The sequence below is a fragment of the Xiphophorus hellerii genome, chromosome 4 (genome assembly GCF_003331165.1).
Source record: "Xiphophorus hellerii strain 12219 chromosome 4, Xiphophorus_hellerii-4.1, whole genome shotgun sequence".
Lineage (NCBI taxonomy): Eukaryota > Metazoa > Chordata > Actinopteri > Cyprinodontiformes > Poeciliidae > Xiphophorus > Xiphophorus hellerii.
The window spans coordinates 27,472,487-27,486,011 of record NC_045675.1 but is presented as its reverse complement, the minus strand read 5'-3'; the positions used below and the strand labels follow the sequence as shown (position 1 = coordinate 27,486,011).

Genomic DNA, 13,525 nt, shown 5'->3' with positions numbered 1-13,525 from the left:
GTTGGTAAAATATTGACAAACATGTCAATAAATGTTACCATATATGTCCGATTTTTTTTTACTATATGATTAGAAAACTAAAGGATGGAAAATGTCACTCTTGAAAAAAACAAACAAATAGGCCTGTCACAATAACAAATTTTACTGGCCAATAAATTGTCCCAGAAGTTATTGCGAAACGCGATAATATTGTTGTTTTGAGACCATTTTCAAGTAACATAGTGCTAATGTCATAATGACGCAAGAAAGAATGATCAAAGATCAATAAACTGTCATTTCTAATGAACATTTAACACTGGTCCTGAAAGACATTTTAAATGCCAAAATAAATAAACAAAACAACAGGAACAATAAATAAAATGAATTATGAAGTCTTTGTGAACAAAATTGTCCTTCATAAAAAAGGGCTAGTTGAAACCAATGAACCAGACTGAAGGATTTTGTCATCCAGTTTTGGGTAAAAAAAAAAAAAAAGAGAGAAAAGCTATAAATAATGCAACAGGAAATTATTGAATTTCTTTTAATTTATGAAGCCATTAATTGATTTATTGCTTATTGCAACGGGCCTATGCACAATCTACATTGCAAGGGGCACAGACTGGTAAAGGTGGTCCCATTTTTATTAAACAATGTTCTGCGGGAAAAACCTGCATTCTGACATCCATATGGATATTACTGCAGCAGTTGTCACCTGCAACGTATGACAGAAAAGAAATAGCTTAAAGAAACCTGAGCTGATCCCATGGACTGTGTGCCACTCCGATACCAATCTGATGGGATATGATTGCATCTGTGGGAAATGGGTTCAGCCCACAGGGACCGAGCCTCGTAAACCGCAGGGCCAAAAGGAAGCCATGTTAATATCCTGCCTCTATCAGACACTTTATTACACCGCTCTTATGTTTGTTGTTAATTCTCCGACTGGTCTGACGTGTTTTGGTGGCGACACACTCAGTACTGGGTCTCTTGTTAAAATGTGATGGCTGATGGTCGTATGGTATTATCGGGTTAATGAAACGTGGCCAACAACTGTTTTTCTCTTTTTAGCTGGTTTCCAGTTTCTGCCTTTTTTTTTTTTTTTTAGAGCTGAACTATTCCTCTACAGATTTGATCCAATCCCATTATCGGTTTTAGAACTATAATAAAAGAAGATGTAAAAACAGTAGTAAAAACTGCCCACCGTCCATGAGCATTCGTTAATTATTTATATTTGGAGCAGAGTTGAAGTCGCTGTAAAACAGGGTTTTACTGGCAAAGATGAAATGACTTCAGTGTTCTGAGAGTTTTGCCTGTCATGTTTGCGATTGTCAAAGCATTTCCAGATGCAACATGTTTCATGGCAGACACGAGGCTGTAGCTCAGCAGGATAAAACAGAGCATTTTTCTGTAGCTTCGTTCGTTTGGCGAGGTGTGAATGCCCAATCAAACTCGGACGTGAACCAGAAAAGCGAACTCTGCCTAGAAACCTTGGCCTCGATTCGGTTGAAATGAACTCTGGTGCGGTTTGAAAGCATATGTAGATGCAAGCGAACTGGAGACCGCTCCAAAAGCAGGAAGTGAACAATAGTGGCAGGGCGTTTTGAGGTCAACAGAGGCAAAATAAAAGCGCGAGTCTTGCATGACGGGGAGAAATAGCTTGTGATCTTCAACTGGAGATAAAAGAGAAAGCCTGCAACTGCTAAAATTTGACTCCACTCCATTTTTGTTTAGATGTTGTGAGGAAGGAAGTTGCGCTGGTCTTCTTCGGCGTTTTCTCTCTCATTTCCTTCAGTAGTTCTTGGTGCATCGCCACCACAGGTTGTTCAAAGGGTTTGGATGGTTTGACGCAGTGCAGTGTCAAAGCAAACCGCACCTGCTGAAAATGTAACAAAATGTTGCAATTTTGGTTCCTAATCCAACCGAGTCTACCAAACTATCAAGTGTGAAAAAAACCCTGGATCAACAGCAGACATTTCAGAACATGTTTCCTTTTAAATAGATCTTACACCCTAATTATATTATGTTTGTTAATGTTTTGTTTTAATGACATGGGAAGTTATCAGGTAAATAACACTCTCATGTTACTTTCCTGCAAATCTTAACACTTCAAGACTTCCAAAAATTCCCAACATAAACTGTTGCAGCTCTTACATATCCTGTACCCCAATGTCCCATCTACACCGTGTTCCAAATTATTATGCAAGTGATATTTTCTCAGATTTTCTTAAATGCAAATGATGCTCAGTATAGTTTTCAAGTCATGAACTATTACAGTATAAATCAAATTTTTCTGAACAAAGCTCCCCATGACAACAGTTTATTTTTTTCAAAAAAAAAAAACTCAAAATGCACTGTTCCAAATTATTATGCAGCAAATAATAATAATAATTCAAGCTACACCTTCAGGGACTCTGAAGGGGCCGACCAATGATTCTCTCCCCATGATTTCGGCCCAAAGCATGACTCCACCACCTCCTTGCTGACGTCACAGCCATGTTGGGATGTGGTGGCCATCCACCACCAATCCACTACTGCGTCCATCTGGACCATCCAGGGTTGCACAGCAGTCATCAGTGAACAAATCTGTTTGAAAATTAATCTTCATGTACAGCTGGGCCCACTGGGACCGTTTCTGCTTGTGAGCTCTGGTTAGAGGTGGCTGAATAGCAGGTTCATTCACCTCAAGCCTCTGGAGGATCCTCCACCTTGAGGCTCCAGAGGCTCCAGCAGCTTCAAATAACTGTTTGCTGCTTTGTAAGGGCATTTTAACAGCAGCTCTCTTAATCCGATGAATTTGTCTAACAGAAACCTTCCTCATTCTGCCTTTATCTGTACAAACCCATCTTTGTTCTGAATCAGCCGCAAATCTCTTCACAGTACGATGATAACGCTTCAGTTTTCATTAAATATCTAATGTTTTCATACCTTGTCATACGGCACTACACTATCTGATGATTTTCATCAGCAGAGATCCTTTCTCTTTCCCATATTGCTTGAAACCTGTGGCCTGCTTAATAATGTGGAACATCCTTCTTAAGTAGATTTCCTTTAATTGAACTCACCAGACAAACTAATCAACCCAGCTCTCTGAAATTAATTATAGTGATTCAAAGAGCCCTGGCACACAATACCATCTATAAATTTAATAGCACAACAAAAACTTTCATCTTTATGACACTTAAATCCAATTTGCATAATAATTTGGAACACGGTATATATTCTTACACTTTATGCAGACAAGTAAATTTTGCTACTAATTATTTAACCTCTGGTCCTTTAACATACATAGAACAAAACTTCATGCTGCAATATTAATTGTGAGTCTGACCATGCGTTGTGCCGTCGCTCACTAATTGCAAAACATGTTTCATTTTCCAGTACAGGCCAGCTGAGCGCTGGTCAGGGCCCATCAAGCTATAAATCATCATATTCAGGTCACCAGCTGATTTCTTAGGGCAACTCTAAAAATAATCTTATTAAGACCACAGCAAGCCTCTGTTATTCATTAAAACAGGAGGGGCGGGGGGAACAAAAAAATGTTTCCTGTTGCAGAGAAAAAGGCTTGCCCTATTCATATGGTTTGGTGTAATATGATAAACAATGTACTGTACATGGCTTGAGAAAAAAAACGCATTAAAATGTAGCATGTTTGTGTCCCTCGTACACATTCGCTCTTTTTTTCTTCTTCTCCTTCTCGCTGATTTACGATGCTTATTAGGCCTTTGTTTATGCCTTGAGCTTTCCTCTCCTATACCAGCTAATGACAGCTTTGCAATATTCATGCTCAGTGTCTCCACCTTTTTTTTTTTTTTTTGGGTCAAGCTGAAGAGTGACAGCGAGTGTGATGTTTTCCTTTTTTTTTGTTTTTCGTTTTTTTCCTCCACAAACTTGCGAGTGGACTTGTTGCCTTTAAATAATAGGCTCTGCAGCCAGAGGGAAATAGCTGTCAGTCTGTTGCTCTCTGCTGAAAATATTTATGTGGGAACAAAGCCGCTGGAAATTTGAGGCAGTAAACTGATCCGCAGAATTGATCTCATGATAGGAAATATAAAACAGAATGCTGTAGTTGTTTTTCAAAGTTAAAAGGAGAAGAAGAAGAAGCAGCAGCAGCATGCCGGGATGTTCTGAGAAAAAAAAAAATTCTTCTTGCAGATAATGCTTCTCTCCAGCAAAAAGTAAATTGTGAAGCAATCCCAAACATGTGCACTGACTGCAGATTCATATTCATTTCCACTATAAAGGGTTTTCATTGCATGATTCAGCCATAATACGCCCAAGCGGGTGCATGACGAGACTGAGGAATAATGTCTGAAAGCAGAAAGGTTTTTGAAATGGTAGAGGAAGTACAACGGCAAAAATAAATCAAAATAGTTTATATTTTGTTTCATTAGAAGCTCAAACTTTATGGAGTTTATTTGGATTTTAAGCGGTAGCCTATAAAAATGCAACGCATGATTGGCAAGTAGAAGAAAGTTAACTCAGATTATTATTTTTTTTACCAATAATATTTGTCATTGTGACATGTTTGTGTGTTTAGTGTCCCTGAATCAATAAACCCGAGTCAATAATTCAACCACAATTAAATATCCTGTGGATATTTCGGGGTGAGTCGCCATGACAATAAAGGCTTACCCAGTCTTTCTTTCTAACATATCTCAAACTTTGTCAGGTTGGGTGGAGAGAGGCTTTGAAGAGATCTCTTCAAATCGTTCCACATATTTAGAATTTTGGTTAAGTCTGGATTTTTATTGGGTCACTCCTTCCAACAACAGATTTGAGCGCTTCCATAAAAGGTGCGCTGCTTCTCCTCCTGTCTACACACTCTCCCTAGCCCGAAACGAGTTGCCACGGGCAACTCCTCTGATTAGCACTCCGCTTGGCCGACTGGCAGGTCAGTTTAGGTGAAAGGCCGCGTCCTGGTTAGTTTGAGGTTCTGCCGTCTTTCCTCGCGCTTTTTTTTAAGAGATGCGTTGAATAATTCCTTTTGAGGGCTTCAAATATTAAAACGTCCCATAACCCGGTTGTACATTTGAATGCAAATGTACAGCCCAGTTTTCAGACCGCTGTTCAAACAAATGATAACGCGTCGGTTTGAAGGTTGTGTTTTTAGAGTGACGGGAATGTGAAAAATTTTAAGGATGTGAACATTGCTTAATGGCACTTTATGTAGACTGTAAAAAAAAAAAAATCAAATTTACGGTAAAATACCGGCAGCTGTAGTTGCTAGAATTTTACTGCAATTCTGTAAATACTGTATTTCTACAGTATTTTACCATAAATGTTTTACTATATATTTTTTTTCTCCATATGACTTCTATTAGATGATTAATCTTGCAAGAAGATTTTGTCCTTTTTTGGCGGGGAAGGCATTTCGTTTGCTGTACGACACAACATAGCCTCCATAAAAAAAGTGAAATATTTCCAGATAAAATCACCATCTTCGGGGGTGGCTCGGTCATCCATAAATGTCCTCCCATCACTTCGCCAAGCCACGGATAATTAAACCGACGACATCTCGCATTCAAGCTTTGACTGGAAATCCATACACATTCAAAGCAGATTACTTGCCAATTAGGCTGCCACCAACCTCTGTCTCTCCCTTAAAGTGTTGATGTTTCCTCCCACACTTGCTCTTATGCATAACCGTTTCTTTCCCATTTACCCCTCAGCTCAACCAAAAGTTTTGGGAGTGGCAAAACGGGGGGTGGTGGGGAAGTACACTGAGAGACAGAGCGACCAAACCCGCTTCCACATCTGCTAAGAAAGCTGCTGAAAAAGTCAGAGGAAGGGGAGGACGTCAGAGTCGTCCGGTTATTGTCGCGTGGAAGCATGAGGGTGATTGGAATTTCTCTCCATCCCGACAGGTTTCCGCAGGAATTGAGCGCGGGGAAAATCAGCGCCGAGATCATGTGGAACCTGTTTGCACAGGATATGAAGTACGCGATGGAAGGTCAGTAAATCTGTCAATCCGTTATCGTGTGTGTGTGTGCAAGTCTGATGGAGCGAAAGAATCAGATCAAAGAGCTCAACCGAATGAATGTTGGTCTGGAGTGTATTGTGTCAGCTAATTAGCAGCTTTACTGCCATCTCATTTCACTCAACCCTGCTACGGTTTGAATGTGCCACTCTGCTGTGTTCCCTTAATTGGCTGGTGCTGAGAAGTGTTTCTTTTTCTTGGCTTTGTCCCGCATGTGGTCATCTTTACTGCCTATCTAGATTACACTTCCCCCTGCCTATCGATCCCTGCAGAGAAAAAGGAAACTTCTTTAAATCAAGATCAACAGTTGATCAAAGGCACAGCAAAAAACTGATCAGACGCTCTGCTATTTTTTCTTTCTTTTTTCATTTTGTTTCCCTTCTTGCGTATTTTTGTGCCTGTGTAAATCCAGCAGCGTTCGCAAGTAATTTTAGATGGGGAAAAAGGAAAAAAAAAAAAGAATCTACAAAGAAGGACCGGTTTTGTGCTTGAGAAAGGGGCATGTGTGAGATTTGTGTTGTTCACTTTAACCCGTGATGACAGACTGGCTATTTGAAGCTTCAATGGGTAACAGTAGGCCAGTAGTCATGACTCACGAGGTTTAAAATCCGAAAATGTGTGACAGAAACGCAGCAGCCATTGCAAGCGGTTCCCCTTGCATTGTCCTGTGCGTCGGGCAGTTGAAATAAGATATTTAATACACTATAAAATGTTGAAACCTTTTTTTCGTCTTCTGAGATGTAATTGGACTAAACAATTTCTGTTTTATGTCAGTCGGGAATACCAATGTTATTTCTATTTGCCTAATTCAAGAGTAAATAGAGAGAATTTTAGATTTTCTTTTCTTCAATGTTGGGAAATGTACATAAACTGATATTTTGATGCATTTAAACAACTTGAGTTTGCCTAGATAAAGTCACAGTTTTGTGATCTTTCACATCAGTGAGCCTTAGGCACGCTGTATCTTAAGTCAACATCTCAAACACACCGCTTGTGTTTCGGCCGTAGCGATTTAATACCAAATTCACCTTACATAAAATCCACTTTTTTATATGCCTCTCTCTCATAAGCTTTGAAAGTGAAGTATTGATTTTGTTTTAATGTCTGCATCCCAAAGAAAGCAGGGAATCAAACGCTAAATCTCAAATTGCTTTGCTGCTATGGGAGAGAGAGGGTGTTTCTCTTTTTGTCTTCGAGTGTTGACTTTAATCCCTAACTCCTATTTTTAATTTTTTTTCCCAAACCCAAACTCCCAGAAGTCGTTTGCCTCCTGAGTTCGGTCTTTTAATTTGCTCACTTCTGAATGTAACTTTGTAGTATTTAACATGCAGTGTGGAGGTGGAAGGCTGAGCAGATTTATTAGGACTTGGGCTGCGAATGAATGTAAAAAGATGTTTATCGAGTGCAGATAGAAGACGGATTCTTCAGTATGAACTACTAGGGTAATATTTGTGAAACTGAAATACTCACTTTATAAGTATAAGCTTCAACAGATGATGAATTGCCATGAACCATTGCTGTCGACATGAATTTTGTGGCTTCAAGAAAGATAAAGAATTCACGTAGAAACTCCATTTTGAATATTTTAATGAGGCCAAAGTGAATTTAAATCCTTATTTACATCTCGAAAGACTAACAACTGGGTTACTTTGTCAGTTATTTTGTTCTGGTTGGCATTCGCTTGCAACACACACAATAAAATGAACCCTTCATGGCAGGTTAAGACTGCGCCTTGGTTTAACAATCCACACATGATTGTGTTGCAGACAATTTAGAAAGCCTTGTGTTACTGTGATGATGTTTCACCCTGACCATCAACCCAAGCGCACTCACGTGATTCTTTGTTTCTCTGCGTCCTGGTCACAGTTCTAACATGGTTTCTGCACCTGCATCATCAGGTTTTTGTCCTGCTGCGTGGGTGGAGCCGCTGTCAGTGTTAGCGGTGTGAAAGAATGAACTAGATTATTCATTTATTTGACTTGCCTTGGAGAGTTGACATTTTTTTGTGCTTTCTTTCATACGCAATGGCGATAAAGGAAATTCTGATTCTAGTTGGAGACCCAATTCAGAAGCATCGAGTTTTGTTTTTACGTCTGTTCTTCTGTTCTGAAGCCTACGGTCCTAAATATAATGTAACAAGGATGCCTCAGCATCATCTTGGAATTTACAACTTTATTTTTTTTTAAGTCAACCAGCCTATGCACAATTTGGAGACGTGTGCTCCACTCCACGGGGTGCCTTGCACATACTGACGTCTCTTTGCAGTTGGCTCCGTTGTTTAACAGTATTTATTAGAATAGATTTATGATTCGCTCAAAATTAATTTAACCGTAATGTCCATAGCAGCCGTGCCCGCCGAGTGTGTTTAATCAATTTACTTTGATTGCTGCCAGCCTAGTGTGAGCTTGATGAGGTTGTAGCCTTGGTAGGAGGCCAGCGAAGCTAATCGCCACAGATAAGCTGCTGCTAACAGACTCCTACACTCCGCAACTAGGAACAGTGTGTTCCAAGCCATGATACCGCCACAGCAGTAAACCCCCACAAAGTCACAGCAGATGTTGTGTGCATGCAGAAAACAGCAGGGGAACTCTCATTGTTAAGACAGCGAGCTGTTAATGCGCCCCGCACCCCCGAAGTCTTCTTTATGATTCTGCAGAGAACCTTAATGTTCCGGCGGACTCTTAATGTTGTGCTGACATCTTTATCGGGCAGGAATGGGAGCTGAAAAGCACAGAAACCGTGTTGCTTTTCAGAAAAGCAAAACATAGTCGGTGATTTGTGGATTTGGTTGCGTTTGATTCTGGGTCTGGAAGATCTTCTGCTAATTCAACTCATATTTTCTTCGTCGCAAGTTCACCCTCCGACACGCATCTTTGCCGACTGAAGCCGGACAGAGAGCTTGATATTTGATGCCTTGAAAGGGGGTAGAGGGGGTTGGAAGTGGCAGCAGCAGATCTGCTGTGAGAGTTGAGGTTCTTGAAATTGCTATTTAAGCCACCAGGAAATGATTAGCAGAACCAAGCAACCTGCTTGTGGTCCGTGCTCTGCTAAGTGCTTTGCCTTGAACTACAGCGTTGCAACGTTTACATGTCGAGACAGCAAATGAGATGCTCATCGACCCCTACACCTGCCGTGTTTTCTTATAAGGTTTGAAATGTAATTTGCTTTAGGTTAGAACGAGAGGGTAGGATTCAGAATGCAGATTACCTTCTTTTGCATGTAATTTATGTGTTTTATGAACTCCAAAATCGGTCTGTGGGAATATTTTAGAGCACTTCTCGCTCCCTCTGCTGCCAAGCTTTAAAAAGATGCTGATTTCCTTTTTGCAGTAGGACTTGGCACCTGCCTACACAGCTGATAATACCAAGGCCTGCTGTAATGCTCGTGGTATTGAGTGATATACTGTAGGACCCATGGACAGACGTTTCAGCAGGTAAACAGTTCAGTAGAAAAGAACTGTGATCCATTAGGTTTTATGTAATATACAGCTCATTAAAAAACACTTAAAATGATCAGTTTCTCTGATTTTACTTTTTATAGGCATATGTTTGAGTAAAATGAACATTGTTCTGTTATTCTATGAACTACTGACAACCTGTCTCTGAAATTCACAGCAAATAGTTTGTTTTTATTTGCAGAGAAATGAGAAATGGACAAAATAGCAAAAAAGATGCAGTGTTTTCAGATCTCAAATAATGTAAAGAAAACAAGTTCATATTCTTTTAGAAACCACAACACTAATGTTTTAACTCAGGAAGAGTTCAGAAATCAATATTTGGTGGAATAATGGAGGTCAGTGCAGTGGGCAACAATGGCAAAAATATTTGACATGGGATGTTTATATTTTTGTTCAGTATATATTTTTTGTGATACTGCATGAAATCTATGGCAGGAAATGCTATCTAGCTAGCTAGCTAGCTATGTAATCTAGCCCTTCAATTAAATGATCATTTATTAGGATGCAGGTGTATGTATAACATGTGTACATTACTATTTTCTGTGATCCATAGATTTGTATTTGATCATTTCTTGTTACTGTGCCACATTGCTATTCGTCTTGGTTTCTAAAATTATGAGATAACTTCTTTTCTGATTACAGTGATGCAATATTTCAGTGTTTGTGTCACTCATGCTGTTATTTCTACGGTTTATTTCATTCTTCTTGCAGATTTTTCGACCTCTACCACACGAGCTCCAAACCACCTCCTGAGCCCTCGGTGCATGTTGCTGTTGATCTCATGTAGTTGTGTTATTGCATCTGCTTTTGAGCTCCAGTGGCCCAGCTGTCAGAGCATTTTCGGCAAACGGAGCCTAATTGGACTTCTGATTCCGATTTAAAAACACCACCACCACCTCCGTATTACTCGTTGAAGCAACGCAGTAGAACAATTTCAAATTGCGGTATGATGTTTGCGGTAAGTGTCACTTCTCTTTGCAGCCAGGGATCATTGTAGAAATTACAATGTAATTTAGTTACATTGCCCATTTACTAAACTTGTAATTTAGTAAATCAGTGACGAATAACACAGAGAGGGTAGTTCTATCTCTTTTTTTTCTTTTCTTTTCTCCCAGTGCATATCTGAGTCAGGGCAGGAGAACATGTGACCACATAGGGTGTCTCTGACTGCTGTCACGGCAGGTTTACGTTGTGTGTGTTTGCGTGTGCAAGTGTGCGATTTGCCCCCCGAGGGTGTCTGCGTTACAAAAGGAGATAAGAATCATAGATGCACTCAGTCACATATACCCTCCCTCTCGCTCCTTGAGCCCGACTCCTCTCTCCCTGCTTGGCCTCCTCTTGCCTCCACTTGTCATTGCCCCGGCGCGCGCCCACAGTGACACGTGCCAGGAGGAAGACATGACTTGTCATGTTCCTCCGAGGAGCACTTTGAATTACTGCTCATTTCTGGTTCCTTGTGCTTGGCTTGTTGTACGTTCGGGTTTTGATTTGTTGGTTACGGGGTTGCGCGTGTCTGAAGGACAGTCCGACGTCTCGTAAACCCCAACGTGACGCGGCTGCAGACGCGCACACTCCGAATCGTATCATCGCCTCTGCTGTGAAGGTCTTTAGAAAAAAACAAATAAAAAAAAAACAAAGGAACATAAAATGTCTTGTCTAATTCAGTGCAAGTTCAATGTTCACTGGAAATAATGTACGTAATGTTGCAGAATGTGATGCAGGTTCAAAATATGGAAAAAAACAAAACAAACACTGATCTCGACAATTGTTACAAATAAAAACATACATAGGAAAATTTTTATTATTATTATTATTTTGTGAAATGACTCATAAATCAGACTGGCTGCATTTTTTGTGAAACGTCGCAATGTCAAAAGTTGAATTTTTGTAGCATACTTTGAAAAATGCCTAGAGCTAAACAAAGTGCTTTACGGTTAATCTAAAACAAAATAGATAAGACAAAGAAAAAATATAAATAAATGTATATAGAAAACAGAAAACTGCGAGATACACACTGCTTTCATATTCCATTGGCATAAAATACCAGGGTATGAAGACGAGTCTTGAGTCGTGATTTAAGCGTCTCTGTGGTCTGAGCAGCAAGTACTGCTAGTTTTGCAAAGTTTTGCAAAGGTCCGGTCACCTTTACTTTTCAGTCTGGAGCTCGGAATATCTAAACGAGACGGGCCGCTTGACCGGACCGCTCTTACATTTTTGAGAACGTTGGGGAAGATCCATTAGGCCTAGACCAGACCGGGCCATGCTGTTTAAAACAGAGATTCACTCAGATGGGAGAAATGTGTCCATGCTTTCAGGTGCTAGCTTGAAGATGAGCTGCAGAAATCTGGAATATCAATATTCAAGTCTTGCGGCAGACACTCTCAATTCTGAACTTTGGCTTCTTCCTCTGCAAGACGCTGAATGTTTTAGTTTAGGTGCGACACATTGTCTTTGTTTTTGCTTCTTTTTGGAGAAGTTAGAACTTAATATAACTATGAAGCAGGGTTGGTGTTTGTGGAAAGAAGGAGGCAACAGACAGAGAGTGGGGCGTCTCCACGGGAATCTCTAATCAGATGCTGCAGGAGCGCAGGTTTCCCACAGAATTAGGGGAGTTAGGGGAAAGAGAATTACTCTACATAAAAGGACTCCTGAAACAAAACCACTCGGATAGCTCTGTTGTGTTTGTAAACTCTGCACCACCTCCTGTTTAGAGGAGGTGATAAGCAGTGTATTGTCTTTCCGCCTATTGATCTGATGACCAAAATCGGAAGAACTTTCCCTTGACCTTCTCTGACCAATGATTGGCAGATCAAATGTTGTTCTGCTCAGTTTCAAGGGATTTTGACCTCTTAGGATAATGGAGTATGGCTTAAAGATGTACCGACTGGACGGCGTAGTCTGGGAAACATTCCCTTAGCTTCATGCACAAACCGATTGCGGCTGCCAGACACAGACACAACAATCCTGATTTCATTTGTCCTCAAAAATATCAAACCATTTCTCTTCTGGCCAGTCAGTGGGATTTTTTTGGCTAATGGTAACACCGACAGCACAGAGTTCTTGACAATATCTTGATTTCACATGGATGTCTTAGTTTGTAGATCTTCTTTCTTTAACCCCTTTGTTCTGAAGACCCTCTTGGAATCAGTGCAATTGGCCCCAAATTTGGGGCGAGAGTTTTAAACTAGCGCTAATCACTGAGTCTTTAGTATTTTATTTCTTGTTTGACCCATTAAATTCAATTCAAAAATACTTTAGTGAGCCCAAATGGGAAATTAAATGTTGTTGTCACTCATATTAATTCAAGAGTTTTCAAATTGTATTTGTTTTTCTTTCTTTCTTTTTTTTACATTTTTCTTTCATTTAAAACCTATTCTTTGTTTAGAATTGCTTTGAATAAGTATAATTTCTGACACTTATTTATATGTTTTCCTCTTGCCAGACAACCTTTTAATTAAAGACTGCTGTTTTTCTGAATAATACCTGGAAACAAACCATTTTACTCACATTTTCAGAGAGAAGTGCACTACAGTATTTGCTGCCTTTGTCCTTAAATAAGGGCCACCACTGGTCCTCACTGACTGGCGCGAAAATGTGCGGCAGCCAATCAAACTTTTTCTGTGGACAATATCAAACTACAAAGCGTCAAAACTCACCTAAATACACTGAAATGTGACTAAGTTCAATGTTATTTAGACCAAGAAGTTTCAAACCCAATGCTTTTCATGATTTTAATATTTTATTGTTTAAACGTAAACGATGAAACTGAACTGCATTTATCCTCAGACAATAACCTAACACGCACAGAAAATAAAGAAAATTATTAAAAATAATCAACAGGTTTGATTATTTTTAAAGTGATCAAGGTGTGTAGACAATATATAAGTAGCTGTGTAAAGGTGAGTTGTGTAAATGTGAAGCGCTTTGGCTCTGATGGAGAACATCGCCAATGGAAGGATTCAGAGGGAGCGATTGATCATATTGATCTGCTGGGAAATGTTGATGATGGTTTATGAGCGTTTAGATTATTCAGACTGATCATCCTGGAGCTCTGAGCAGAACTTAACGAGCCGTGTGGTACCGGTACCGGTACCGGTCCAGCTGCAGTCTTC

The 13,525-nt window shown here is 39.9% G+C and overlaps 1 protein-coding gene across 5 annotated transcripts in view; it reads left to right on the top strand.

Annotated features, from left to right (window-relative positions):
• unc13c (unc-13 homolog C (C. elegans)) overlaps nucleotides 1–13,525 on the top strand; it is a 155,998-nt gene that overhangs the window by 91,764 nt on the left and 50,709 nt on the right. For all 5 annotated transcript variants that reach the window (XM_032560391.1, XM_032560390.1, XM_032560389.1 and 2 more), the window contains one exon: nucleotides 5,844–5,929. In XM_032560391.1, coding sequence (XP_032416282.1) covers nucleotides 5,844–5,929 — 86 coding nt within the window. The remainder of the gene's footprint in view (nucleotides 1–5,843; nucleotides 5,930–13,525) is intronic.